Source organism: Phyllopteryx taeniolatus, chromosome 13 (genome assembly GCF_024500385.1).
Source record: "Phyllopteryx taeniolatus isolate TA_2022b chromosome 13, UOR_Ptae_1.2, whole genome shotgun sequence".
NCBI classification, from domain to species: domain Eukaryota; kingdom Metazoa; phylum Chordata; class Actinopteri; order Syngnathiformes; family Syngnathidae; genus Phyllopteryx; species Phyllopteryx taeniolatus.
This window is the reverse complement of record NC_084514.1, coordinates 5,134,545-5,161,223: the sequence shown is the minus strand read 5'-3', so window position 1 is coordinate 5,161,223 and position 26,679 is coordinate 5,134,545. Positions and strand designations below refer to the sequence as shown.

The window sequence follows — 26,679 nt, the reverse complement described above, 5'->3', positions numbered from 1 at the left end:
TCTACCAATATGATCAAAACATGAAGAATTATGTTAGTTTTTAAAAAAAATAATTATTCTGAAGTGAAGCACTTTATTTGAACACGTAATACTTTATTTACCTGCTCTTCTATTGAAAGTCGTATTTAAATAAATAAATGAAATAAATATTTCACAAATTCAGCCAGGGTATGTAAACCTAGGAGCACAACTATACATATGCAGTCATATTGGAATGAAAGTGTAGTCTACACCTTTTTCATAGCCTCTAGGTGGCGCTGGCGTATTAGAATGAAAGTGTACACCTTTCTCATGACCTCTAGGTCGCGGTGGCATATTGAAATGAACGTGTACCGCTTTTTCATAACCTCTAGATGGCGGCATACATTTATAAAATGGGGAAAGTTTTTCATTTTCCCCTATGCCTATGTATAATGAGCACCATTGATTTTTGCCATTTTTTGGGGGGGGGGGGTTGGGGTGCGCATTATACACGATAAATTATAGTAGGTAAATTTGTGAATAGGCAGGGGTTCACTACATAGCGGAACCTTACAGCAGTAATTCCCAACCAGGGTGCCGTGGCACACTAGTGTGTGCCGTAAGAGATCATCATGGGTGCAGCAGAAAATTATCCAATTTCACTTAATTTGTCCAAAATATATTAAGTACAAATATATCTTTGTTCATCTGTCTATGCCAGCGATGTATAGTGACAGGGCAGTATTTGGTAAAAAATAAAACAGCGGTTCTCGTCACTGCCAGCCTTCCCAGTTAACATGGATATTTGACTTCTAAACCCGTCAATGGCAGTGAATGCATTAATGACAAAGGCGTGATGAAATACACTATGGTCTTGATCATCATTCCTTTCCACCCGGCTGTGTTTCAGGCATCCTCCCTCACAGCTGGTGTCGCTACACCGTGCCAATATCCATGACAGTCATCCAGTGGGTGGCCGACTTCAGCGAGCGCATCAAACAGCTGCAGCAGATCTCACAGGGAGCTGCAAGTGGGGGCGCTAAGGAACTGAAGGTAAAACATCAACATTGACCTTATATTGTCTCTCTCTACAGTGTATTGTGAATTTTCACTTTTCTCACCTGAGTCTGGAACGTAACTCCCGCGATAAACGTGGAGAAACTGCCCATCTAAATGTATTCCCTCTTCATTCTTCCCAGAACATCCACGTGTGCCTGGGGAGCCTGTTTGTGCCCGAGGCGTACATCACCGCCACCCGCCAGTACGTGGCCCAAGCCAACAGTTGGTCCCTGGAGGAGCTTTGTCTGGAAGTCAACATCACCACTGCCCAGGGCGCCACTCTGGACGCATGTAGCTTCGGCATCAAAGGTTTGCATTTTGGAATCTTTGCTCCGACTTTTCCTGTGTGGAGTTTGTATGTTCTCCCCATGCTTGTGTGGAGTTTTCCGGGTACTCCTCCGCCTTCCTCCCATATTCCCCCAAAAATACATGGTAAATTCTTTGAAGTCTGTAAGACTGCACTTGTCCTTTTTTTTTTGCCAAACACTGACACAAATTGTGTGCTTGGACCCCTCCTGTTCAGCCTTACCCTTGGGTCAAATTCTTCAGAACTTTAATTTTGACTATCTTAGCTCTGCAGATGACACGGTTAGATCTAGCAGTGTCTCCAGAGGACTGCAGTTCAATTGAGGTGTTGTGTCACTGTCTAAAACAGATAAATAACTGGATGAGCCTAAATTTTCTTCAATTAAACCACAACAAAACTGAGATAATTGTTTTTGGCAATAAAGAAAAGAGGATTGCTGTTAGTAAATACTCGGAGTCACTCTCTTTAAAAATCAAAGACCAAGTCCGAAACCTTGGTGTTCTGATAGATTCCGACCTGACTTTCAACATGAATATCAAATCAATTACTAAAACTGCCTTCTACCATCTGAAGAACATATCCAAAGTGAAGGCTTGCATGTGTCAAGAAGACCAGGAGAAGCTCATCCATGCTTTTATCTCAAGTAGACTTGACTATTGTAATGGTCTTCCGACTGGACTCTCTGCAAAGAGCATTAAACAGCTGCAACTCATTCAGAATGCTGCAGCTCGGGTTCTGACCAGAACAAAGAGGTCAGAGTATATTACTCCATTTCTAAAGTCTTTACACTGGCTTCCAGTCAGCTTTAGAATAGATTTTAAAGTTCTGCTACTGGTCTATAAATCACAAAACGGTTTAGGTCCTGAATACATGAATGAAATGTTAATGGCATATAAACCCAGTAGGGCTCTGAGATCGACAGATTCAGGTCAAATAGTGGAGCACAGAGTCCAAAGCAAACATGGTGAAGCAGCATTTAGCTATTATGCTGCACACAAATGAAATAAGTTGCCAACAGAATTGACATCAGCCCCACCTGTGCATGTTTTTAAGTCCAGGTTAAAAACTCCTCCCCCCTGCCCCCCCATATGCTTTTTAGAGTATTTCCACTTTTAAATTATATTTCTTGCACTGTATGCTGTTTTAATTGTATTTTTATTTTTTTCTTTGTTTTTAAATGCTTTTAATCATGTAAAGCACATTGAGTATGAAATACGCTATATAAATAAATTTGCTTTGCTGTAGGTCTCAAACTGCAGGGGGCGACGTGCGCCAACAACAAGCTGTCCCTGTCCACTTCAATCTCCACCGAGCTGCCTCTCACGCAGCTTCGCTGGATCAAGCAAGGGGATGGCGAGAAGAGACACACGGTAGGAAGTGCCATCTGCAGGTTGTTTGTTTTTTTCCCGCCGTGTCACACGCTCCCCATCATCTTCTTTTTCTCAGGTGACTCTGCCCGTGTACCTGAACTTCACCAGGTCCGACCTCATCTTCACAGTCGACTTCGCCACCAAGGAGGAGCCACACAGCTTCTACGAGCGCGGTGTGGCAGTCCTGTGCACAGAGTAGTAGTATTATAAATCATTCAGTAATCTCCATAGTTAATCCGTCCCCCTATAATAACTTGTACGCACTGCGTGTTAACCACCCATTTGGTTTGCTCGCCTTCCTTTGTGAGCCAGTAGTAGAATATATATACACTACTTTTTTTTTTTTTTGACAAGTGTCTGAGGTTTTGAGGAAGTTGTCAGTTGGTAAATCACATTTGGAAAGAGGATGTTGACAGAACAGGTTTTTTATGAAAGAACAGGTATGTTGTATTTTACATTGAATAAAGCTTGCTGGACTAAAATGAGTTGCTGTATAAATTCTTAGGTCCACCACACACCGAACGATGCGGACAAACACAACTCTGAACTGTTACGCAGTGTGCGGGGCTGGTTAACCAGTTTTGCCGCGATCCCAAATTAGAATCGCAGGTGAACGGCCAATCAAAAATGCCATCTCGTGCCACCAGCTTTCACGTTAAAAAAAATATTATGGGGTCTGTGTATGAAGCGAGATCCAGTCGATCGCTGCCAAGCTGCACCGATACAATAAGTATCGGTGTTTTACAATAATACTTGGCTATAATTAGAATCTTATATGTACTTGTGGCTAAGAAGCAAAGCGTGGAGTCTGTGGCTGAGCACTTTCACAATACAAATTCTGTTTCCAGGTACAAAGCAAGATAAAGCAGGTTGCTGCCAAGCCGTACCGGTACAGTATATTCGTAAACCAACTTTGGTGACCATTTTAGTATTTGACTTTTAGAGGCCAGAAAATTGACATTTTTGAAACGATACTGAAGCGGAACTACTGTTTGTACAGTCAATCCTCACGTTAGTGGTTCGGCATCTGCCTATTTAAATATTCAGATAATTTATTCTGTTATTTGCAACAAAAAAACTCACTAGCTGAGTGAGGTAAGGCTATTTAAGGAAATGCGGTCACTGAACTATACAATGACTATTTTGGCTGCCCGTGAATAGAAAAAGTAGTCATAAAATCAAATCGTGTTCTGGTACCTTTACTACTACTTTAAGCCATAATAAAAATAAGTCAATTATCCATGTCTCTAAATGCTTGTATACAAATAGCTTGGTGTTTGGAGGGCCTGCACACCCATCAAGTGTGATTTAAAAAATAAAAATCCTGGCAGCTAAACCTTGTTCTGAAAATGTGTCTGGGAGGAATGATGACATAATTTACATGATACTGCCCCACCCTGAGTCTCTGCGCATGGCTTAGCAGGCAGGCTAGGTGAAGAGCCTCCATTTTCCAGTGATGCTTTAGCTCCGCCTTTGTAGTCACCTTGGTAACAAAAGCCACTATTGAGTCCTGTAATATTTGTTGCATTAGTTTAGCCACTTTGAATATTAACTTAATTGGTAAACAGTTTTTTGTAAGTACAAAAATTTGCAAATTTAAGTATATATTTTAAACTGTTTTGGTTTAATTAAAGAGAATGCGTTGTTTTACAATTTTTTTTTTTTTTTAAATACTTGATCTACAAATGACTGGCCCTGCTGTCCATTTTGAAAAATCATATGGGGCCCTTGGAGCACAAATGTTTGCCCAGCTTCTGCTCTAATCAAAATTTAAAATGAATATCATTGAGAACTTGAATTTATTTTGTTGTACTGTTTGACCTCCTCAACAGATTCAAAACAACATAGAACCAAGAAAACATTTCTAATTATACATTACCAATGCCATGTATAATTTTAAATAAATCTGAGCTTCCATTCTCCATGTACACTTACAGAAATTATTACAAATAAAATGTAAAAGAAAATATACAGTGAACCCCCACATATTTGCATTTTGTTTTTTTTAAATGACAGGGAGGGGGGGGGGGGACCATCCGTTATATGCCGTTTTTGCACTCAGGCCAATGCCATTTGTAATTTAAAATATTGCTTTGGTGCCAAGCAACTGCTGTATATCTTTTTGAACTGAAGGGAGGAGCTTCATTGAGTCAGGCCATTGCCTTGTGCAAGAGGAAAAAAAACAAAGTGCTTTGCCGCCATCTTGTGGAATTTATAGGCAAACGTTTTGGGTGGCTGTTGATTATTCGTGGAAGGGCTCAGCCCTTCTTGACCGCGAATAATGAGGGGTCACTGGAGTCAACTTTGAAATCCAACAAAAAAAATATTTTTTTGTAACTGGTAACACTTGAGGTAGAACAAGTAATAAAGAGTGCAGTAAACAAAGTGCATTGCAAAGTCACTTGACCGGGCTCTCGCATGCTTCTGATGCAGAATCACCTCCTCCCTCTTCATCTTCCGCCATGTGGACCACACGCTGCTTCTTTTTTTGCTCCAGTCCATCAGCCACGGGCACAGCCAGCTTCCTCTTGAGCACCACCCGGACGTTACACGGGTTGGCCGGTCTTTCCGAGGAGCTCTCGGGCAACCGGGTGTCACGGTGGAGTCGGCAGTGCACTTGGATGCCCGCCGCTGCCGCTTGGCTGCCGGTCAGATCCTCGGTCAGCTCGCACAGCCAAACCTCAGAGTCGTCCACACACTTCATGTGCACATCCACAAGATGACGCCCCTGTTCCCTCACTCTCTCTGTGGGTTCCACCATTGGTCTAAAGGCAGTGGAATGAGGAGGGTGAAGGATAAAACGCCTGCTCCGACGTTGGAAGCGAGCCCCGTGCTGCCTGGTTCGCCTGCTCGGGGCACTGGGGTCCATGTTAATGTCGTCAGAATCCTCAGAGCTCCCGTCATACGGATCCAAAAACTACAATCAAGCAATATACACTATTAGGGCCAGACAGTTTCCCTTAGAAATATCAGATTTTTTAAATATCAAATCACCTTTTTGAGGTCTTTCTGATACAGTAATCCATCGCTATATCACGGTTAATTTATTGTGGATTCAGTGCAAGTTTTTTTTTTAAAGGTCAGTGCATCAAAAAAAAAAAAAAACTCACCTCGGCATCTTTACTACAATCAACTTTATAGGCTAAGTGAATTAAATGTGGCCGTGATGACTCACAGTGCTCCTGTTCTTTGCAGAAACAGAAAACTTACTGAGAACGTTACCCATTTAAAAACAAGCCACAGTCAGTTTTATGAAATTCACAAATACCAAACTTAGCCTGATGAATAGCGAATGCACACACGTAATATTGACAGGAACAAATGCAACTAAAGGGCAATGGTTAGCTTGATTTTCTACAAGTGTCAAAAATCAACTACAGTTACTATATTTTAAAACATCGCCGCAATGGATTCTGGGTACCCATAAAGTTTTGCCAGGACCACGGTCGCAAACGGCACAAATGGTTAACCCAGGAAATCGCCCGTTCACACCATGTCCACATAGGCCGTTGTTCACGTCATTCAAGCAGGTCATGCCCAATAGGCATGTGCTTGTGTGTGTGTGGATGGTGAGCTCAAGTGGACAAATAAAATGAACTGAACTTCTCTCTCAAATGCAGTTTCACAAATTGGCATTTAAATGCATATATGAAACATAAATTAAAAGTTGAGCCCCTGAAGCCAGTTTCAATTAAGAACACTAAATCTGGCAGGCATGTCTATCATCGGTTGACCCACAGAAAAAGTCTCCTGTGCTTTGGGGGTGCAATGGCCCACTCCCTCCCCATTTGGTCAAGGCCCTCTTGGAAATCGCTGTTAACTATCCCTTCCAAGAAATTCATTTTTTTTAAAAACAGGCTAATGGCTTTATTCATCTTACCAAAGAGTAACATCCCTGGCGTCCTGCAGGGTCGTGCACCAGTGGCAACGTCCGTCTTAAGCTGCCACTTTCTGGGGCGCTGCTCACACATTCCTGCCAAACACTTAATGTTTTTTAACAAGTTCAACTTCAACTTACAAGTGACCTGACTTACGAGTTTGCTGTTTTTTGCCTTGAATTGCGAGCATAAATTTTAGTTCAGAAAGCTAGCTATGGTGGCAGCGAACTTCACAACAGTTTGGCAGATTGAGACCAAGTGCTTGCTTCAAGCTGTTTATTGCCACTCCTATTTGAGGTTTCCTTTCAAATTAAACAGAAAAAAAAGATAGACTACCTTAATGCTAACACATAATGCGAAACACCATAAACTAGCATCCACGTCACCTTTAAACAACTTCAACACATGCAGACAGAGGTTACAGCAATACTCACAGCCATTTATGCTTTATCCTCTGCGAAAAACAACTAATATTAATGCAGCGGTCTTCTGTGTTTCATCATCAAATTTGTAAGTAGTATTTCTGTATGTATTATATTACCCCGTGGTGGCCAAGGCGCGCGCGCACACACCAGAAGGAGCAGCACAATACCCATTGAATTATCATGATGCACAAACTGGTTGATGCTTTACTTTCTGTTAAATGATGTTATTGCTATATGTTTAATGAAGTAAATGCTATTTTTCTTATAAAAGACACATTACAAAATACATTGGCATTTTTTTTTTTTTAGGCGCTGGCATTTCCATTCATTTTAATAGGGAAAGATGATTTGAGATGAGTGATGTTTTGAGTTGAGAGTGTGTTCAAGGACTGAATTAAACTCGTAGGTCAAGGCACCACTATTTAATACAGTGCGGCGTATTCAATATTCGATCATGTATTGGCTTCTAGTACCATAGTGCTGGTGTCTGACCATCTTGGACTAATCTCAGAGTCAGAATCAGTACTGGACTCCACTTTACACATCTCCTAAAAATCACACACAATTTCAATACTTTAAAAAGTTAACACTGGTGATTTTAAAGCACCTAAATTGCTGATAAGGGACAACTGGGTCACCTGACCTTGTATTTGAAGGCGAGCTGCTCCATGTTGCTCGTTTTGCCACTGTCACTGGGGTCTAAATGGAGGAAGGGAAAATCACAGTTTAAAAAAACTGCTTGTGTTGAGGTATTTACTTCAAAACCAGTCCATCTTCAGAGTGGTATCAAGTTATTACCTGGGTTTAAATGTGGTCGTCGTCGCCTCCGGTGAGCCATGCTTTCGATGGGCCAGGTACAGCGCGCGCGACTCATTTAAACCATGACGTCACACCTGCCGTAAACGGGCTGTGGTGTCGTAAAAGATTACGTCACTAACAATTTACGCAACACGGCGCTTTGCGTTAGTTTTGCAACAGGTGATTTTTTCTTTCTTTCTTTCTTTCTTTCCTCACTTCAGTTCACGCTTGGCTCACAGTGATTGACTGGCGAGATTTCCGGTATTTTATGTTCAATAAATAAATACATAAAATGGAGATCATGATAAACCCTAAGTGTAAGTATATTACTATTTCCAGACGTTGCTGCACCTAAAACCTATGATTTCGAACTCAAAACTAATATTTGTGAACCAGTTCACAGGACATTTTGATCATGTTTAACTCTTTGAATTCCGGGGTCCCGAAAGGCACCTCACTGTCACTTCCTATCACATATCACAGATGCCTTCAAGGAATCAGAAATCAGATGCAATCAGAAATAAAACTAGTAGCAGTAATAATAATAATAATAGTAGTAGTAGTAGTTCATGCTCTTTTTTAAACGTGCTGCACACTTCACATTGATTCCAGAAGTGTAAAATAAGAACACAAAGTTGCCAGGGGGGCATTGTGAATTAAATCAAGAAAATAAAGAGAAAAAAAAGGGAAAAGGAAAAAACAAGCAAAATTGTATACATATAAATTTTAATTTACACATGCGCTCTGTTTTTTCAGGATTCTTATTTTGGCAGGCACTGATCGACCGTAAAATGTAATTTAAAGCCCTTGTACAATTAAGAATGTAAAACGTCATTATAATACTTTGAAGATTCATAACATGGACTTTTTCAGTGTCATCTTTACAAAAGAAACCAAACATGCTCACAAAACAGTAAAAAAAAAACACACACACACAAATAAGTCTTACCACATCCTTCCATATTTTCGTAGCCAAAAATACGCGATAAGAGTTCCAGGACACACTGAACAATTAGTATCAATAACAACTCTAAAACCTTTCATGAAATGCTGTATAAGGTACATTTTATGTAAATTTTTAAGGAAAACCCCTCTAACTTTGTTATGATGGCATATGTCGAGCATGTCGTTGTTTCTGAATTCCGGGGGTTTCTGAAGGCACCTCACGTTCTATTCTCCACCAATTTACGGAGACCATTGTAAGGTGCATTTACCGTCCCCGGGAATCAGGAAAACGAAAACACCGTGGTGTGGTGGGAGACCCGCACTGGCCCCACTCCTCTCCGCCCCCTCCAGTGCGTAAGATCCGGCTTGGAGGAAAGGGATGAATGTTAATTTCAAAGATGGCGGCGGAGGGAGGAGGGAAGGAGATGAACGAAATCAAAACTCAATTCACCACCCGGGAAGGCGTCTATAAACTCCTCACTCACTCCGAATACAGCCGCCCCAACAGAGTGCCTTTCAACTCGCAGGGCTCCAACCCGGTCAAGGTCTCCTTCGTCAACGTCAACGACCAGTCGGGCAACGGGGACAGGATCTGTTTCAATGTGGGCCGTGAGCTCTACTTCTACATCTACAAAGGCGTGAGAAAGGTACCGTGCCCGTGACACACGCGCTCCCTGGTGGTGCCGCTTCGCGTTACCCGAGCCCGTAGCCTTCCGTCCGGCCGCTCAGCTCAACTCTGGCGGCTGTGTGACCAACAGGCTAGTTAGCTTCCAGCTAACTTACGACTGACTTGACAAGCTACTTCGAGGCCACAGGGCACAATTCCCTGCGCTCGTCAGTTTTAAATGCAGCTCTTTGTCAGTTCTGGCGCTTTTAAAAGTAGCTGCGAGGAGTTTGTGGTTGACCCTGACGGCTCCCTGCCACCTGTCGACGCCCCATATTCTGACAGCTGTCCGCTTAGCACTGCTATAGTTGGAGTGAACCCAGTTAGCTTGTAGCTGAGTGGGCTCCATGAAGACAAAGTCGTCGAATGTCACTTAACTCTCACATACTATTGTGTTAATTGAATTGTTATATAACTAAACCACTAGTAGTATCAGAACTCTTTATGGAGGGGCACTCTGGCGAATACGTTTACTGGTGTTGGTCTGGGGGAAAAGGGGGCTAACAAACATCCCTAATAAATTATCCTAAGGTCATTCTTCACCCTGACCTTTCCTCAAGTGACCAAAAAAGTCATTCATCATCCTTTTGTGCAGGTGCTTCAAAGTGTGTTGACACTGAGATTGTTTTGTGTCAAATTCAGGAAATATACAAAGACCCACCGCTCCCATCCCCATGTATAAATGCAAACGCACCCAGACAAATACACACACACAATACCTATTGACTACTGCATGTCGTATAGAGACATGGCACGGCGCTTTGGATCCTGTGTGAGGGGAAAAAAAGACAACCTGTGGGAAGCCATCCACACCGAGAGGTGCCACATCCCACAACCGCAGAGGATGCAGAGTATTGCAGTAGTCTAAACGATAGGAGATAAAAGTATGCATCACTATGTTATCGCGAGATAGAACTCGGCGGACTCTGCTATATTCTTAAGATGGTAAAAACCTAACTTAGTTAACATTCTTGATGCTTGGATAGAAAGTCTAAAATGGCGCCTAGTTTCTTAACGCATGGTCACGTGGGCAACGCGGCCAATCTTGTGTGTATCTTAGCGCAGAAGTTTCTATTCTGCCACTAGTGTAGTGTAAATAATCAACCCAGTGCACAGTTTCTTACCATACATAAAGCATCCACTTGTGTTGGCCACCATCATGAGTTCCTGCCATCGTGTGCCCCCCGTTTCCTCACAGGCCGCTGACCTGAGCAAGCCCATCGACAAGCGCATCTACAAGGGGACACAGCCCACCTGTCATGACTTCAACCACCTCACCGCCACGGCCGAGAGCGTTTCGCTGCTGGTGGGCTTCTCTGCCGGGCAGGTGCAGCTCATCGACCCCATCAAGAAGGAGACAAGCAAGCTCTTCAATGAGGAGGTAGGGAGGGCTGGTTGGTGTTTTAATGACTTTTTTTGTTACAGTCTATGTAAATTTTTCCAGTCGGCCTGTTTATTTCTGTAGTTTGAGGTGGCAATTATCATGAATAACTGGTGAGAGGAGCCATTGTATAAAAAATATTTTTACTATGGCTCCTTTCAAGTCGTTCTTTTTTTATTTCTGTTGTGCAAGGTGGTGAAGATCATGAATAATAATTGCTAATTGGAGCCATTTAAGCCCTGTACATGTGGCTTCTTCTTTTTTTTGGTTGTTGAATTTATTGATATTAGTGTGAGGTGCCAGTTATTGTGAAGATTAGGAAAGAAGGAGCTGTGACATGACAGTAATTGACCAATCGTGTCTGGCCATAGCCCACCTTTTCCCAGAGGAGGGAGAAGTGTACTGCACTTGAGTACGCATCAGAGGACTCACACTTGCCAAATGTACTTTAATTGGATTCAAATAAGACAACCTTTATTAGTCCCACAATTGGGAATTTTACAATTACGTTAGCTCTCTGGTCAACTGTTTACATGTGACGTGATCTATTCCGATCGGGTATATACGTTTACTACATATAATCGGAACAGCCATGAAACATGCGCACATCGACGTGACCGTCACGTCATTTATCAAGATGGTCAGTCGTCTCTTTAGCACAGTAGTTGGGATTGTCTTACAATAGCTTGATAAAAACCAGTTACAAGTAGTTAAAAAGAAGATTTTTCAAAATTGACTGCTATGAAGGACAGGCTGAAACAAAACTCTTTTTAAATAAACATTCAAACAAATATTTCACCTACGACCGTAAAAATCAGGATGTTAACTGGCTTAAGCCCATTGTCTGTATGCGTTTAACCTCCTTTATTTGTGACGGGCAGCCTTTGTGTGGTGTTCAAATGAAACCGAAGAAGTGAGATACAGACTGATTTGGGATGTTCTTGTCCTGTCCTTGTGTCACTCCTCCTCCCACCAGAGACTAATAGACAAGTCCAGGGTGACGTGTGTGAAGTGGGTTCCAGGCTCCGAGAGCCTCTTCCTGGTGTCGCACGCCAGCGGCAACATGTACCTGTACAACGTGGAGCACACGTGCGGCACCACCGCACCACACTACCAGCTCCTAAAGCAGGGTGACAACTACTCTGTGCACACCTGCAAGAGCAAATCCACGCGGAACCCCCTCCTCAAATGGACGGTGGGTGAGGGCGCCCTCAACGAGTTCGCTTTCTCCCCGGACGGGAAGTTCCTGGCGTGCGTGAGCCAGGACGGCTTCCTGCGGGTGTTCAACTTTGACGCCGTGGAGCTGCACGGCACCATGAAGAGCTACTTCGGCGGCCTGCTGTGCGTGTGCTGGAGCCCAGACGGCAAGTACATCGTAGCGGGCGGCGAGGACGACCTGGTCACGGTGTGGTCCTTCCTGGACTGCCGGGTGATCGCGCGCGGCCACGGCCACAAGTCGTGGGTGAGCGTGGTGGCCTTCGATCACTACACCACCAGCGTGGAGGAGAGCGACCCGCTGGAGTTCAGCGGCAGCGACGAGGACTTCCAGGAGCAGGTGGCCAACTCGGGGCGGGACCGCGCCAACAGCACGCAGTCGCGCCTCTCGAAGCGCAACTCCACCGACAGCCGGCCCGTCAGCGTCACGTACCGCTTCGGCTCGGTGGGCCAGGACACTCAGCTGTGCCTGTGGGACCTCACCGAGGACATCCTGTTCCCGCATCTGCCTCTTTCACGGACACGCACGCACACAAACGTGATGAACGCTACCGTCCCGCCGGCAGGCCCCACCATACTCACTTCTAGTACTAACGCCACCAACGGAAGCACCAGCGAGGCCAGCACTCCTGGCGTGAACTCTGTCTCCAGTACACTACCGCGTTCAAATAGCCTGCCCCATTCCACCACTTCCGGCACCACCGCAATAACCACAACTACGACAGCAAATAACACTAACAAGCCGAGCGGCGGCATCATGGACAGCACCATCGCCACGGGCGTCAGCAAGTTCGCCACGCTGTCGCTGCACGAGCGCAAGGAGCGCCACCACGACAAGGACCACAAGCGCAACCACAGCATGGGCCACATCAGCAGTAAGAGCAGCGACAAGCTTAACGTGCTGACCAAGATCAAGGCGGACGCCGCCAAGACACTGGGCACGCCGCTCTGCCCGCGCATGGAGGACGTGCCGCTGCTTGAGCCGCTCATCTGTAAAAAGATAGCGCACGAGAGGCTGACTGTGCTCATATTTTTAGAGGACTGCTTAGTAACTGCTTGTCAGGAGGGATTTATTTGCACATGGGCCAGGCCGGGCAAAGTGGTAAGTTCTTTTTAACCCAGGGCCAACCCAAGTGTGTCTCTCTCTCTCTTTCTCTCTCTCTCTCTCTCTCTCCCTCTATCTCTCTATCTATCTCTGGGCCGGAGGCGGCGGGTTGCAACTGACGAGCTTGTAGCTAGTCTAGATATGAGTCGCATATCACATGCCCCAGCCCCCGCCTCCACCACCTCTGCTCCAATGCCAAATCATGAGACAGGCAATCCTTTTGTGTTAGCGCAGCCTGAGTGCAGTGTTTCCCAACCTTTGAGCCAAGGGACGTACTTTATATTGCATAAATCTCACGGCACACCACCAAATAAATATGTCACAAAAAACAGTGATCCCGGCCTCGCCTGTGTGGAGTTTGCATGTTCTCCCCGTGCCTGCTTGGGTTTTCTCCGGGTACTCCGATTTCCTCCCACATCCTAAAAATATGCGTAGTAGGTTGATTGAAGACTCCAAATTGCCTGAAGGTGTGAATGTGAGTGTGAATGGTTGTTTATATGTGGCCTGCGATTGGCTGGTGTCCATTTCAGGGTGTACCCCGCCTCTCGCCCGAAGATAGCTGGGATAGGGTCCAGCACGTCCGCGACCCTAGTGAGGATAAGCAGTACAGAAAATGGATGGATGAATATGTTAAACAACTCAGGACAGAGCACCTTTTGTTTGAAGCCCACCCACCTTTCATGTAAGCAAAAGTATTGGAACATACATTAAATTAACTTGGCATAACCCTTACTTGCAATAACTGTCTCAAGCCTGCGACCCATTGACTTCACCAGAGTGTTGCATTCTTCATTTGAAATGCTTTTACTGCAGCCTCTTTCACTTCTTTTGTTTCTAGCGGTTTCTCCCTTCAGTCTCCTCTTCAGGAGGTAAAAATGCATGCTCTATTGGGTTAAGGTCTGGTGATTGACTGAGCCTTCCAGTTTTTCCATCTGAAGAAGTCCTTTGTTGTGTTGGCAGTGTGTTTTGGGTCATTGTCTTGTTGCATGATGAAGCTTCTCCTGATTAGTTTGGTTGCATTTTTCTGTAAATTGCCAGGCAAAATGGTTTTGTAGACTTCAGAATTCATTCTGCTGCTATCATCATGAGGTACATCATCAATAAACACTAGTGAGCCCGTTCAAAAGCAACTATGTGAGCCCAAGCCATGACATTACCTCCACCATGCTTCACAGATGAGCTTGTGTGTTTTGGATCATAAGCAGATCCTTTCTTTCGCCGTACTTTGGCCTTTCCATCACTTTGGTAGAGGTTAATCTTGGTATCATCAGTCCGTAAAACTTTGTCCCAAAAGTTTTGTGGCTCATCTTTGTACTTTATAAAATCCAATCTGGCCTTCTGATTCTTTCTGCTGATGAGTGGTTTGCATCTTGTGGTATGGCCTGTATAATTCTTCTTCTTCGAACAGTGGATTGTGATACTTTCACCCCTGCCCTGTGGAAGTTGGCAGTGATGTCACTGACTGTTGTCTTTGGGTGTTTCTTCATTTCTGTCATCAACTGCTGTTGATACCCTTGTCCGACCTGTTCGATGTCTGTTGTTCAGTACACCAGAAATGTCTTTCTTTTTCAGGACATTCCAAATTGTTGTATTGCGTATGCCCAATGTTTGTGGAACAGCTCTGATTGATTTTTCTTCTCTCAGCTTCAAAATGGTTTGCTTTTCTCCCATAGACAGCTCTATGGTCTTCATGTTTGCTTAATAGCAAATTCAGTTTTCACAGGCGAAATCCAAAGCCAAAAACAAGCACTATCTGTTTAAGCAATCACTCTAAAAGGCAACACTTGAGCAACTAGAAACACCCATCAGTTTCACATGTTTCAATACTTTTTCTCACTTGAAAAGTGGGTGGCTTCAAACAAAAGGTGCTCTGTCCTGAGTGGTGTAACACATCTAGATGTAACTACAATTAAAAAGCTGGAATTCTAAACTTTTGTCTCATATTCATCTTTTGATGAATATGCTGGATACACGTTAATTGTACCTTCTGACATCTAGTGGAAGACCCTTTAATTGTTCTGTCTGTCCCTATATGTCGCTGAAATAGAGCCATTATTTATAGTAAATAAATAGTTGTTTTCAGACCAATCAAGTGATATTGGATAACTTCCCGCGATAACTTAGTGGTTGGGAATCACTGCACTCATCAGTCAACACGCTCAGCTTCTTTGCTCTGAACAATCTTGTATGCACTTCTTCCTGTGCTCACAGCTAAAGTCAGTCTTTTCAGTGGGGAAAAACACCTTTAAAATATATATATATATAAAAATTAATAATAAAAAAAGTAAAAAGTACTTCCATCAGGGGTGAGGGATGACCCAAAGAAGAACCAATTAATTTTTCACATTGAAAATCTGTCTTAATTTCTCAATGCACAAACCTTAAAGAAAAAAAAAAAAGACATGCAAAATACGTAAGATCATGATAAAGTATAAATTGAAAAAAAATATTATTTTTCTATATTTTGAATATGTGCTATATGCCATCATTCCAAATAAAACCATTGGCACTTTTCTGAAATACTGGCCTTTCCCATTATACTCAAATGTATACAGAATGCGTCGTCGTTTTTTTTTTTTTTTTGGGACGTGTGTACTGATTGGAGCAGAACAAGGAGGCCCAAAAAGTATGTTTTTAGACCATGATAAAAATCTTTTTAATCCCCCAAATCTGTGAAACCTCCAGAGTGGCCCAATTCAGTGTTGTCCGCACACCTGAGGATTTGCCATTATAAAATGTTGAACAACTTTAACATTTCCAATAATATATTATTTCTAAACTGATTGGGTTGGGAAAATCCCTCATAACACGGGCCACACCATTGGATAATCACTCATCTTAATCTTTGGAGACGTCTGACAATCGGGAAGCGACTCATTCTCTAATTAGATAAGAAGTATGTCTATTCACTGTTTTTGTGCTCTGACCAAAGCCATGTCTAATATAAAAATATTGTTTTGTTTATGTTGAAGTGAGGGGAGGAGCTTCATTTACTTAGTCCAGAGCCTTGTCTAATAGAAAAAGTGCCATCTGTCAGGACGGAGAAATGTGCATTACTACTTCCTCTTACATAGGTTTATCACTGGTACCCTTCTGTGGTGGCATCATGCAAAATAACCAAAGAAAATGCAGTTTTAGCGGCAGTTTTTCCCCCCAAAACTTTTGCTTCAATTTCAAATTTTGCTGAAGGCGTACAGTGAACCCTCCTGCCTTTTGTGGGGGATAGGGGCCGAGCCCAGCTGCGAATAGCAAAACTGTGCGAGTAATTAACGCCCAACCTTGGCCCAAAGATGGCACCAAAGCAATACTGTTATTGCTTTGGCTTGAGTGCAAAGGCAATTTCAGCACATAACAAAAGATGGAAAAAAAAAATAAAAATCAAATGGGCAAATTCACATTTGCCGAGCCGCAAATATTCACGATATTTGACTTTGGAGGTTTCACTGAATTCAAGTATTTAGACTTGGAATAAGCGACCTTTGACACTCACTTTGCACCCAACTCAAGTCCCCCTCACCCCCCATTTCCTCCTCTTCCAAATGCAAATCTCCTTTTTTGTTTTCCTTTTTCCAGGGTTTATTGTCCTCCCAAAACCAAGCCAGCTCTCCCAGTGGAACAGTAGTATAGCCCACAACACATCTGCTGCTAAAAAAAAACAAAAACACGCAAGCCACAGTCTGATGCTGCTTTCCACTTCCTCTGCGAGTGTTGCAAGTTTCCTTTCCTTTTTTATTTTATATGTGATTTTTGTATTATTAAATCCCCTGCCTTCCTACCTGCCTTTTTTCTATTGAGCACTCACTTTGGAGCAGTGTTTCCCCAACCTTGATTGAGTCAAGGTGTTTGTTTTACATTGGAAAAATCTCACGGCACGCCACAAACAAATGTCACAAAAAGTAAATTTACTGGAAAAAATAGTCAAGCTACTCTACAAATTGATTTACTTATTTACCCTTTGTCATCTAGTGGAAGCTCGTAATTAGATCTGCCTGTCACGATACGTCGGTGACATAGATGAACAAAGAGACATTTAAATATAAAGTAAATATATTCAACATCTGTTGACCTATTAGGTGAAATTGGACAGTTGGGAATCACTGCTTTCGAGGCGGGGTGAACAACCTGCGCCCAAAGACAGCCTGCTTTGGGGGCAATCCCCCCCCCCCCCCAAAAAAAAAAATTTAACCACAAATGCCTATAATACTTCTTCCCCAAAATATTTTTTTTCCATAGGAAAAAGGTTGCCCATCCCTGCCTTAAAGAGGAAGACCGCATCAAAAAAAGAAAAAAGTGCAATGTGGACTGTTGCTCTACGTTATTAGTTTTTAACTAATTTTTACATTCTTATATTATTAAAGCATCTTTCTAGAATGTCAAAACTCATCCTGAGAGGATGGTTCCATAACACTTTTTTTTTTTTTCTTAACTAGAAGTGTAGCCTAGACTGCTCAGGGTTATTACAATTGAGTGGAGTTTTTTATTTATTTCTTTTTTAACGATCAAGCGAGCATCTGGCAATGTTGCATCCTTTACATCTGCCTCCCCACTAATGACTTTTGCACTGAATCTTTTTTTTTTGGTATTACTACTACTCTGTTGGAGCAAAGGATATAAAAAAAAAAAAGCAGGCAGGGGACTGTTTTAACATCCTCATCAGAATCATCTTTATTCCCCCCTCCCCTATAATAGCGAAAAACTGGATGCTGCAATTATGTAGTCTTTTTAAAGCGAGAGAGAAAAGTTTGCACTTGTTTGTTAGATGGAAAAAAAATGGCTTTACATGTTTTTGTGCTGTGCTCACAACTCACAGATGGCTAATACAGTAGAGAGGAAAATACTAAAATCTTTTATCTATTGAGCATTTATTTTAATATTGTGTTCAGATTGAAATGTGCTCTGTATCATATTGTGTATATTGTAATTAATTGATTTGATGACGGGGGAGGGCAAGCTTACCATTTCCACTGTGGGAAGTTTTGTCATGGATTGTTATATTTCTAAAGCCTAAAGTATACATATTAATAATATTAAAAATAATCTTGAATACACTGTTTTCCTGTTTTTTGTTTGTTTGTCCATGTGGTGTGTTTGCCAGAAAGTTATCAGGCAAATGCAAAAAATCTAATAATTTTTATTCGTATTTATATCTTGTATTTATACAAATATATCGGTTATTAAATGTCATACATTTGAATAACACAATAATAATAATACAATACAAATGTTATTCCATTTTATTCATATAGCTTAATAGATTTACTTACTTTATTTTTGTTTTAAGTGCAAAACCCATGATGTTTTAAATTTTATATATTTGTTAAAGATTTTCATTATTACATTAGCCCATATCTTTTTTTATTATTATTTGTATAAAATAATAAATGTAATTTAATTCACATACGCTCTCTAGTGTCAAGTATGGTTTAACACCTGAAATTTTGCTCATTAAAAAAAATAAAAACTATTTTCTGATGATGGGTATTCAGATACGTTTTTGTTTTTAAATACATGATTTTTTTTAATGTCCCACGAGTGTGTGCAGAGAATACAAACAAATGATACCTGACTTTTTAAAATTATTATTATTTGGGTCTTACATCACATCTATAACACTGTAAAGTGCAGATTAATGAGTCCAAAGAGAGGCTATAAAGGTGCCTGGGAAGCTACATTGTCAACATTATAGTGCTAAATAACTGCCTGTGTGTGTAATAAATCATAATAGTGTCATTGCACCATTTGTCTGTGTATAAACAAAATGTCTATTGCATCACAATACTGGACATAATGGATGATAGCCCTTCATTTTAAAGCAGAGTAACAAATGGGCTACTGGTTAAACAGCTTTATTACACTTAATAATAAGAATAATATGCGTTTGTGTGTATCGTCAGTAGCCTCCTGTCCAGTGGAGACGTGAAGCACGTGTTCAGGCCCGCTGGCTGTGACTTGTGGTTGGCCTGTGTGGACACACGAAATGAGGGCATTCAGGTAATGAAGTCACAAGACCGGGTTCAAAAGTACAAACACTATTTTAGTAGAAGTACAAATACTTGGGTTAAAAAAAAAAAAAAACTCTGGTAAAGGTAGGAGTACTGATTCAACCCCTGTTAAGTAAAAGTAAAAAAGTCCCACTGTCATTTATATAAATACAGTAGAATGTGCTTATGTAGAAGTACATTGAACGTGAAAAAAACAATGTTGCATGTTGTTTAAAAGCAAGTAATGAATGTGATTACCTTGGCCAAGTGTGACTAGCACTTTTTAGTGACTATGGCCGGCAAGGTGCCCCGGCGGGTGAGGGTGAAGGCGCGTGGCGCGGAGCCCGGGAAGGAGCGCTGCGGCCCCGGGTTGGCCATGTTGAGTTTGGGCAGCTCGTAATGGCCGGCGTTGCGTCGGCCCAGGGGCTCGGCTACGTGCTTCGGGTTATGCTGGACAAGGGGTACAGTAGAGGTGCTTTTATTACATTCATTAAAGGGAACATATAATGGAATTTGGGCAGCACTGTGATGTAGTAGTAAGTACATCAGCCTCACAGTTGAGGGGGTTCTAATCCTGTGATTGGTTGTCCCCAGGGTGTTGTTGATATTATGGAAAATGGGACTTTATAATTGCTTGTCTACAAATAGTGGTGTTGCTGGCTAATTTACATTAATAGCTGTCCACACACCAAGTTTCTCCACGCATGAATCATAGACTGGGCTGGGTGAAGATCCACAGCCATTTTCAAGCGGACTACACTGTTTGAAACACTATAATGCAGAAACATCCACATTTGTGAATTCCTTCCATTTTGTTGATTTTTTTTTTGGGGGGTGTGAGTGGGGGGAAATCCTCCATTATTAGAAAGTATTATGTCTCTTTGAAGTACTTACAGTAATTAAATGGGTGGGCATGGTGTGTCTCCCCCTCATTTGTCTGCTGAGTCTCGTGGGTCGCCACAGGAGGTCTGAGGTGATGCGAGGTGTGTTTTTTTCCACGCCTTTAAACAGCCCACAAATTCCAGGAAGACGTTCACATTTCTTCTCTGCCACCCTGACAGGAAACAAGCACAATTTGCTCTTGGTGTCGTCGTATAGACATATTAAGTACACATTCCATTGTTTCACGTAAAAAAAAAAGAAAAAAAAAGATGCCCATTTTTTTTCTCATAAATCAAAATACATGCATTTATTTATTTTTCAGTCTATCTAGGTATATAATAAACTATATGCAATTATACAAATACATTTATGCCAAATATATACAATGGCACATTTTATATAATTCATACTGCAGTATGTATACATATACATACATCAAATATGAAAGAACTTGTGAAAGAAGTAGTGTTCCCACATACTGTAGTGAAAATTGCTCCAGTATTTTTGGTAATGATTGCGGTGCACTGCTGTCACGGCTGTGTGCTCACCGTATCTCCCGAAAGTAGGTGTGCCTCAAGGCCGTGGTGGCCGTGATGCGTTCGTCGGCATCGTAAGCCAGCATCTGGTAGAGCAGTGACACAGCAGGAGTGGCGCAGTTGGGCAGCAGACGCGAGATCCCGCTGCCCTTCTTGGCGGGGAAGTTGAAGTGCATCGCTCGAGACCTGGCCGCAATAAGGCCGGTTACAAACCACTGACTTTTGCTTTTTATTAACATTTTTTTATCTGAAAGCTGGTACAGCAGGGTAACAGTGTGATGATAACAAGCAAGCAATTTGCTTTTTCTCTGCCTTTTGTATGCCACCACAGGACTAGTGTGATGATGAAACCAAGTGTAATGTGTTTTGCTTTTTGTGAGCTTTTTGTGATGCCACCATATATGGATACTATTGTGATCATTGCAAATATGTGTTTTGCTTTTTTTTAATGCCATCACAGAACCAGTGTGATGATAAAAACAAGTTTGGTGTGTTTTGATTTAGCTTTTTTTGCTGTGTTTCTGTGATAACTCATACAGTCATTCTCGAAGTGTGGTACAAGTATCATTAGTGGTACGCGAAAGCATCAATGCCTATGTACAGTTCAGCCGTATTTAACTTTTTATTATTATTATTTTTTTTTCCTATATTGAAAAACAACGATGTTCAAACTGCATAATGTTACATTGGCTCACAACGAAGCTCAGGCCGCAACAACCTTGCCCTGTCGGTAAAAAATATGCGCTTCCACGAACCGGTCCGAGGTGGGAAAAAGGTTGGGGACCACCGGTCTAATGTATTAATTCCAGCAGTAGCTGTAAAAGGCTACTAAATAGTGCTATAAAAAACATCTTGCTGTTCCCTCTGTTAACTCTGTCAAGCTTTTTCAAAGGGTGAGTAGTTTTACTTTATCTTACTTTTGACTTGGTGTTATCACACAATAGTGGACTTATTTGTACATTTGTATGACAGTGAGGAATGTTAAAATGTTACTTTGGTAAATCACCAGTAAGATTAATATCAGTGATGACAAACATCGGCATCAGCGTGACAACCTACTGCTTGAATTTGCGCAGGACGCTTTGTTCGGGAGTGCCCAGCACATCGTGGATCTTGGCGATCTGGTCCAGCCCGTTGGCACCAGGGAAGAGAGGATTCAAGCTGAAACAAAGGCACAGGCTAAAAATACAACAAAGAGAAGTACATGTTGTGTACTGAAAACAAACAGCTGCCTAAAGAAAGGCCCTGCTAGCTTAATGCTAACATACAATGCAAAATGCCATTGACACGCTAACATCTAGCAGCGGTAGTTGCGGTTTTAGAACACAGCATCCCAGAAGGAGCAGCACAATGAAATGAATTGAAGCAATAAATCATGATTCACAAACTATTTAATTATTTACATTCTGTTTAATCGTGTTATTACTCTGTTTTTAGAGAATAAAATACTATAGAGTACTATTTAAATATAAACGAATAGTTTGGGGTTTTTTGCAGGATGCGAACTGAGATGGATTCTATGTATATCTAAAAGTATTGCAATAATAGTATTATATTTAATTTCCATCCATTTAAACAGGGAAAGTGTTTTGAGTTACAAGTGTGGTCACAGAACAAATTAAATTTGTGCCCTAAGGCACCACTTATTTTTACACTTGTGTGACAGTTAATGTTATTTTAGAATGTTTATCTTTTCTTTGGCTTTAGTGGCTTTTATGAGCAAGACCGTTGAGTTGAACAAGACAGTGTTTAACTTTTGTACTTATTTTTTTACTGACTGATACCACTGGCTAATTTACACACGTGTTAAGCTTGTTTCACTGTTCATGCTATTTTAAAAAGCGCATGCGTTATTCTTTTTCTTTGGCTTTTTGTGTCAACTTATTCCAAAAGATGGAGACAAACCAAATTGTGTGACTGTCAGTCTTCTTGATCAGTAATAATGGGGGGAAATGATTACTGTATTTCGCCATTCTTGGATATGGTTCAACCAAATATTTTCTCGGCCTGCTCCATTCCGATATCTAGAATTCGGCCTGTTTTCCTGCCGCTTGCCCTCACTTGACAAATGAAAGAAGTTAAAGTTCCCCAGACCACTGTTGTGACACCCAACTGGGGTCAGTTACTTCATAATCTCAAAGAAGACACAGCCGGCGCTCCAGATGTCCATTGTCAGGCTGTAGTAGCCGTCGGTCAGGAGGCACTCGGGGGCCCGGTACCAGCGTGTGGAGATGTACTCTGTGTGCGGCGGCTTGGAGTGCACGCTCCTGCACGAGCCGAAGTCACCCAGCTTCAGAACGTTTTGCTAGAAAATAGCATGTGTCAGTTTTCATTGACGCAAGTACTAATTTCACAATATTAATGTTTATTATCCTGCTTTGCAGTGGTGTACAACTGCGCTGAATCATACCGAGAGCTAATACAGTAACGGAGCCCTGCCACGAATAGCGAAAAATAATAATAATAATTGACGTCCGCCTCTAAAAATGTTTATACTGTAATTTCTTACCTTAATAGTCTATAAACCATAAATAGACCACAACTACGACCTCAAAACACTTCATGGATGATTTGAAGTGAAGATGTGTCACTTGGACATGTTTCTTTGAGACTAATTCCTATTTAGACAAGGCTTTGGTGCTTTATGTCATCTTAGAGCTTTATTGAAAGAACACAAATACAATTAGGTGAGTTTTTCAGCGACTTATGGAGGATTTCACGACTAGGCCAGGAATTAGTCTAGTGTGACCCTCTCAGTATGATGCACTGCAGCCACAATAGTAAACACGTTGTTAAATAAATACCCCTCAAAACTCTGCGTGATTATCTCGGTAAAGGCAGAATTTTATACAAAAATAATCTCACTTTGATAAGAATGTTTTCCGGCTTCACGTCTCTATGGAAGATCCCGCAGCTGTAAAGAGTACAGTTAGAAACAATTGAAATCATCTGGCGCCAATGGTGACAACACGATTCATGTTTTTTTTCTGTTCAGGAATGCAATTAAATGGGTACAATTTTAATCAACAAATAATAATGTGCTTCACTATTTATTTTTTGTTTTTTTGTGAAATGGTTGACATAAAAAAAAGATGGCAAACAATATTCATGACATTGAAGCATTAAAATAAAAATAAAATGCTGTTGACGTAGGTCAGCTGATGCATATTTTTTCAGCACTGTACATTTTTAGATAGAAAATAATGATTTTTTTTACGTCCTTTCTCATTCTTTTCATTAACATCCACTTCCATCACTTCAAAAAATATTTGGCTCTCTAAGTCCCACAATCATGACCAACACTAAAATACAGCAGGCCAGTGGGCCTGTGTGTTCGTCAAAATGAGACAGGTTTCATTCCTAAAAAGAATATCTAATGTTATAGTAAGCCACTGTAACATTATTGAATATTAATAATGCGCTTAAATATAGGGAAGTTCAAATACAGTACTTAAATAATGATTCAACTGAAATATATTGCATATAAAAGTTAGATAAAAATTGTCCCTAAATGAATGTTTAAAAACAAACACTTCTGAAAGATGAAATTGACATGTATTGAAATAAAAAGTTAAATACAACTGAACTGCAGGCACTCGGGCAGTGATTTTTGTGTGTGTGTGTGTGCTACTAGTGGTACACATACTGCACTTTGCAAATCACTGGACTGTGGCAGACTGTTACGCATGATATTGAAGTTACCTGTGTATGTGGTCGAGTGACTTGCACAACTGGTACATGTAGTATCTGACCGTGTGATCAGGCGGCGGCGTCTGTCTCTCTGCAACGAAGCATCAGTCAGTCAAAAACTTGAAAAAGTCATGTTGATATTGATTTAGTGAAGTCAGGCCCACCTCTAATAAACTCGTACAAATTCATCTCCATCAGCTCACAGATCATCGAAACCGTGCCCGTTTCCTTGTCGCTGAAACGATGAATTGGGAAAATGAGACGTGATCCAGTATATTGTAATTGAGACCGACTGAACCGAACCAAAGTACAGTCGAACGTCCGAAGTGCAACGCGATCCGTTCCTTGACTTCCAAGTGGTTGGAATTTGTACCACTTTTGGAGCATTGGACTTTGGAGGTTCCACTGTAATAAGTGAATAAAGTCACTGTTGTCAGAGGACTCACAAAATGAGTTCATGCAGGTGGATGATATTCGCATGTGGGCTGAGCCTCCTCATCGCCTGAACCTCCCGCAGGTTGTTGGCCTGTTCCACACTGCACAAGATAGGATGCAAGATTTCCTTCCAAATGCTCAGAAAATATAATAGTTAACCTTTGTATGATGTGATCTCACCTGTTCATGGTCTGCTTCATAGTCTTGCATGCGTATGTCTTGCCGTCCTTCAGACTCTGAGTTTTGACCACCACGGAGAATGAGCCCTCGCCAATTTTCTTGATTATTTTGTAGCCTGTAAAAGAAATACAAGTCTTTTCTATTTTGTGCACGGCAACAGCAGGAAAAGTCTTCTGCCTGAGAAATTTCTGCTCGTTAGACAGTGAATACAGTAGAGTAATAAACCCCTCATGGACAATTAGGCACTTGCTTTTTAGGGAATTGGGATTCAGGGGAAGGACAAAGAGTGCATTCCTTTGCTCTCCTTATATCCATCCATCAATCCATAGAGAGTAGCAGGAATTCAAAAATACATCATGAAAAATCTCAATACAGTATATTTCCTTCTCCCAGTAGCAATAACTCAAAATATGTAATAATCAAACCAATATATTTTACCCACATTGCTCGATATCAGTGTCTTTAAAATGAAATACAATCATTATTATTATTTTATTATTAGATATTAGATATGGCAGCTTCAAATACAAGAATCTAAATATGAATTGACTGTGTCTTCAAATCATATTATCATTAATAATAGTAATTCAACAACGTTGTTAAGAATGCTGTACTCTTCCTGTGATTCAGTGTAGACATAAAAAAAATGCAATGAATACTTCTAACATGTAACGTGTATACAAGAATAGCATTATTCATACAGTATAGTGTTACTAGTAAACTAGCATTGAAGTGATTCAAGACACAGACGGACGTCGCCCAAATTCAAACTTACGGTGCATTTCTTGACGGCCGTAGCGGGCATTACGACTGCGACGCGTGACAAATCAAAAGTCGAGTTAGCAACTAAAAAGGCGTCTTGGGCTAGCACGGCTGCTAGCTTGACCGTCGCCTTGGCAACGGAGCACGCCTTCGCCCTCCCCTCTTGACCCAGCCGGCAACCGGCTGCAACGTCTTCCACCTGGGACGGTGAAACGCGACGGCTTTGAAGTTGTATGGCTCGCAAAATGTGGCGAAATGCTGGCATTCTTACCAAAAGGCCCTGATGTTATTTGACGGCAAATGGTTCTTTCTTACCCTTTTTCCAGAGGTGGGCGGTGACCGCAAGCTCCCCCGTCTTGTCGCCGGGCTCGTAGCTTCGCTTTCTCCGGTCGTCGTTCGCCGCCGTCTTGCACGCATTGCGAAGGTTTGCCCTGTTTTTAACGCCGATCAGCCAGTTGGAGTAGTGCATCATGAGTGCACAAGGGTTTGCGAGATGAAGTCTAGCATGGACTTAATGCTTTAAGAATGTCGTGTGAAACAATGAGTGTTTGTGTGTGTGTGTGTGTGGGGGGGACATTTTAACAAAGCCGTTGAAAATCAAGTCTGGACAGTGACAAGAGAGGGCGCCATATTGTTACCCAGCTTCACATAATACTTCCAAAATATAAGGGATATTTTCCACAAAAATGTCATAATACATATTTTTGGGTGCTAATGTGAGAGTGTCATCGTGGTGATTTAATGACAAATAGGCTGTAATTATTAAACATGTTTTTTTTTGTTTTTGTTTTTTGGGTTCGTGCCTTGGCGAGCACCCCCATTAAAAAAATATATCATTTTTCACACAAAATAATCATTAAAAAAATAATTATTATTACTCGTCTCTTTAAAGCAGTTATGCTTAATTACTAATTAATTATATAGGGTTTACCACCCACAGGCGTTGTCTTTGTAGAATTTTTAGGAAAATAATGCATCTTCTCGGCTTGTCCGGGATGAGTGGAACAGCCTACAGCCGCACAACCAGGTAACTTGCCCCCCCCCCCCAAAAAAAAAATACACTTCAAAAGGCCAAAAACTGTTCGCGGGTAATTGCGAGCCAATG

The 26,679-nt window shown here is 41.6% G+C and overlaps 4 protein-coding genes across 9 annotated transcripts in view; 2 read left to right on the top strand and 2 right to left on the bottom strand.

Moving 5' to 3' along the window:
* dync1h1 (dynein, cytoplasmic 1, heavy chain 1) overlaps window positions 1–3,182 on the top strand; it is a 48,808-nt gene extending 45,626 nt beyond the window's left edge. For both annotated transcript variants that reach the window (XM_061795955.1, XM_061795954.1), the window contains exons 74-77: window positions 872–1,014; window positions 1,161–1,329; window positions 2,573–2,697; window positions 2,774–3,182. In XM_061795955.1, coding sequence (XP_061651939.1) covers window positions 872–1,014; window positions 1,161–1,329; window positions 2,573–2,697; window positions 2,774–2,896 — 560 coding nt within the window. In that variant the 3' untranslated portion in view covers window positions 2,897–3,182. The remainder of the gene's footprint in view (window positions 1–871; window positions 1,015–1,160; window positions 1,330–2,572; window positions 2,698–2,773) is intronic.
* Window positions 3,183–3,955: 773 nt separating this feature from the next.
* On the bottom strand, window positions 3,956–9,086 carry LOC133488292 (uncharacterized). Of its 3 annotated transcripts, none has more exons than XM_061795962.1 (6): window positions 9,013–9,086; window positions 7,799–7,907; window positions 7,644–7,699; window positions 7,474–7,548; window positions 6,578–6,670; window positions 3,956–5,614 (listed from the first exon to the last, which is right to left on the bottom strand). In XM_061795962.1, the coding sequence occupies exons 2-6, from the start codon at window positions 7,872–7,874 to the stop codon at window positions 5,096–5,098; spliced, it is 819 nt and encodes a 272-aa protein (XP_061651946.1). In that variant the 5' UTR covers window positions 7,875–7,907; window positions 9,013–9,086; the 3' UTR covers window positions 3,956–5,095. The 3 variants fall into 3 exon arrangements, with proteins under 3 accessions (XP_061651946.1, XP_061651945.1, XP_061651947.1); XM_061795961.1 differs by lacking the exon at window positions 9,013–9,086 and adding an exon at window positions 8,748–8,928; XM_061795963.1 differs by lacking the exons at window positions 7,474–7,548; window positions 9,013–9,086 and adding an exon at window positions 8,748–8,928.
* Window positions 9,081–21,707, top strand: wdr20a (WD repeat domain 20a). Of its 2 annotated transcripts, none has more exons than XM_061795957.1 (4): window positions 9,081–9,390; window positions 10,606–10,788; window positions 19,006–19,099; window positions 21,584–21,707. In XM_061795957.1, exons 1-3 carry the CDS (start codon window positions 9,127–9,129, stop codon window positions 19,054–19,056), a joined length of 498 nt encoding a protein of 165 aa, XP_061651941.1. In that variant the 5' UTR covers window positions 9,081–9,126; the 3' UTR covers window positions 19,057–19,099; window positions 21,584–21,707. The 2 variants fall into 2 exon arrangements, with proteins under 2 accessions (XP_061651941.1, XP_061651940.1); XM_061795956.1 differs by lacking the exons at window positions 19,006–19,099; window positions 21,584–21,707 and adding exons at window positions 11,765–13,105; window positions 16,682–18,154.
* LOC133488291 (MAPK/MAK/MRK overlapping kinase-like) lies at window positions 18,939–26,272 on the bottom strand. Of its 2 annotated transcripts, none has more exons than XM_061795959.1 (12): window positions 25,890–26,272; window positions 24,813–24,927; window positions 24,644–24,733; window positions 24,362–24,432; window positions 24,210–24,288; window positions 23,373–23,421; window positions 22,634–22,812; window positions 21,567–21,668; window positions 20,520–20,693; window positions 19,984–20,143; window positions 19,348–19,539; window positions 18,939–19,068 (listed from the first exon to the last, which is right to left on the bottom strand). In XM_061795959.1, exons 1-11 carry the CDS (start codon window positions 26,044–26,046, stop codon window positions 19,363–19,365), a joined length of 1,353 nt encoding a protein of 450 aa, XP_061651943.1. In that variant the 5' UTR covers window positions 26,047–26,272; the 3' UTR covers window positions 18,939–19,068; window positions 19,348–19,362. The 2 variants fall into 2 exon arrangements, with proteins under 2 accessions (XP_061651943.1, XP_061651944.1); XM_061795960.1 differs by lacking the exon at window positions 25,890–26,272 and adding an exon at window positions 25,588–25,844.
* Between the last annotated feature and the right edge of the window lie 407 nt (window positions 26,273–26,679).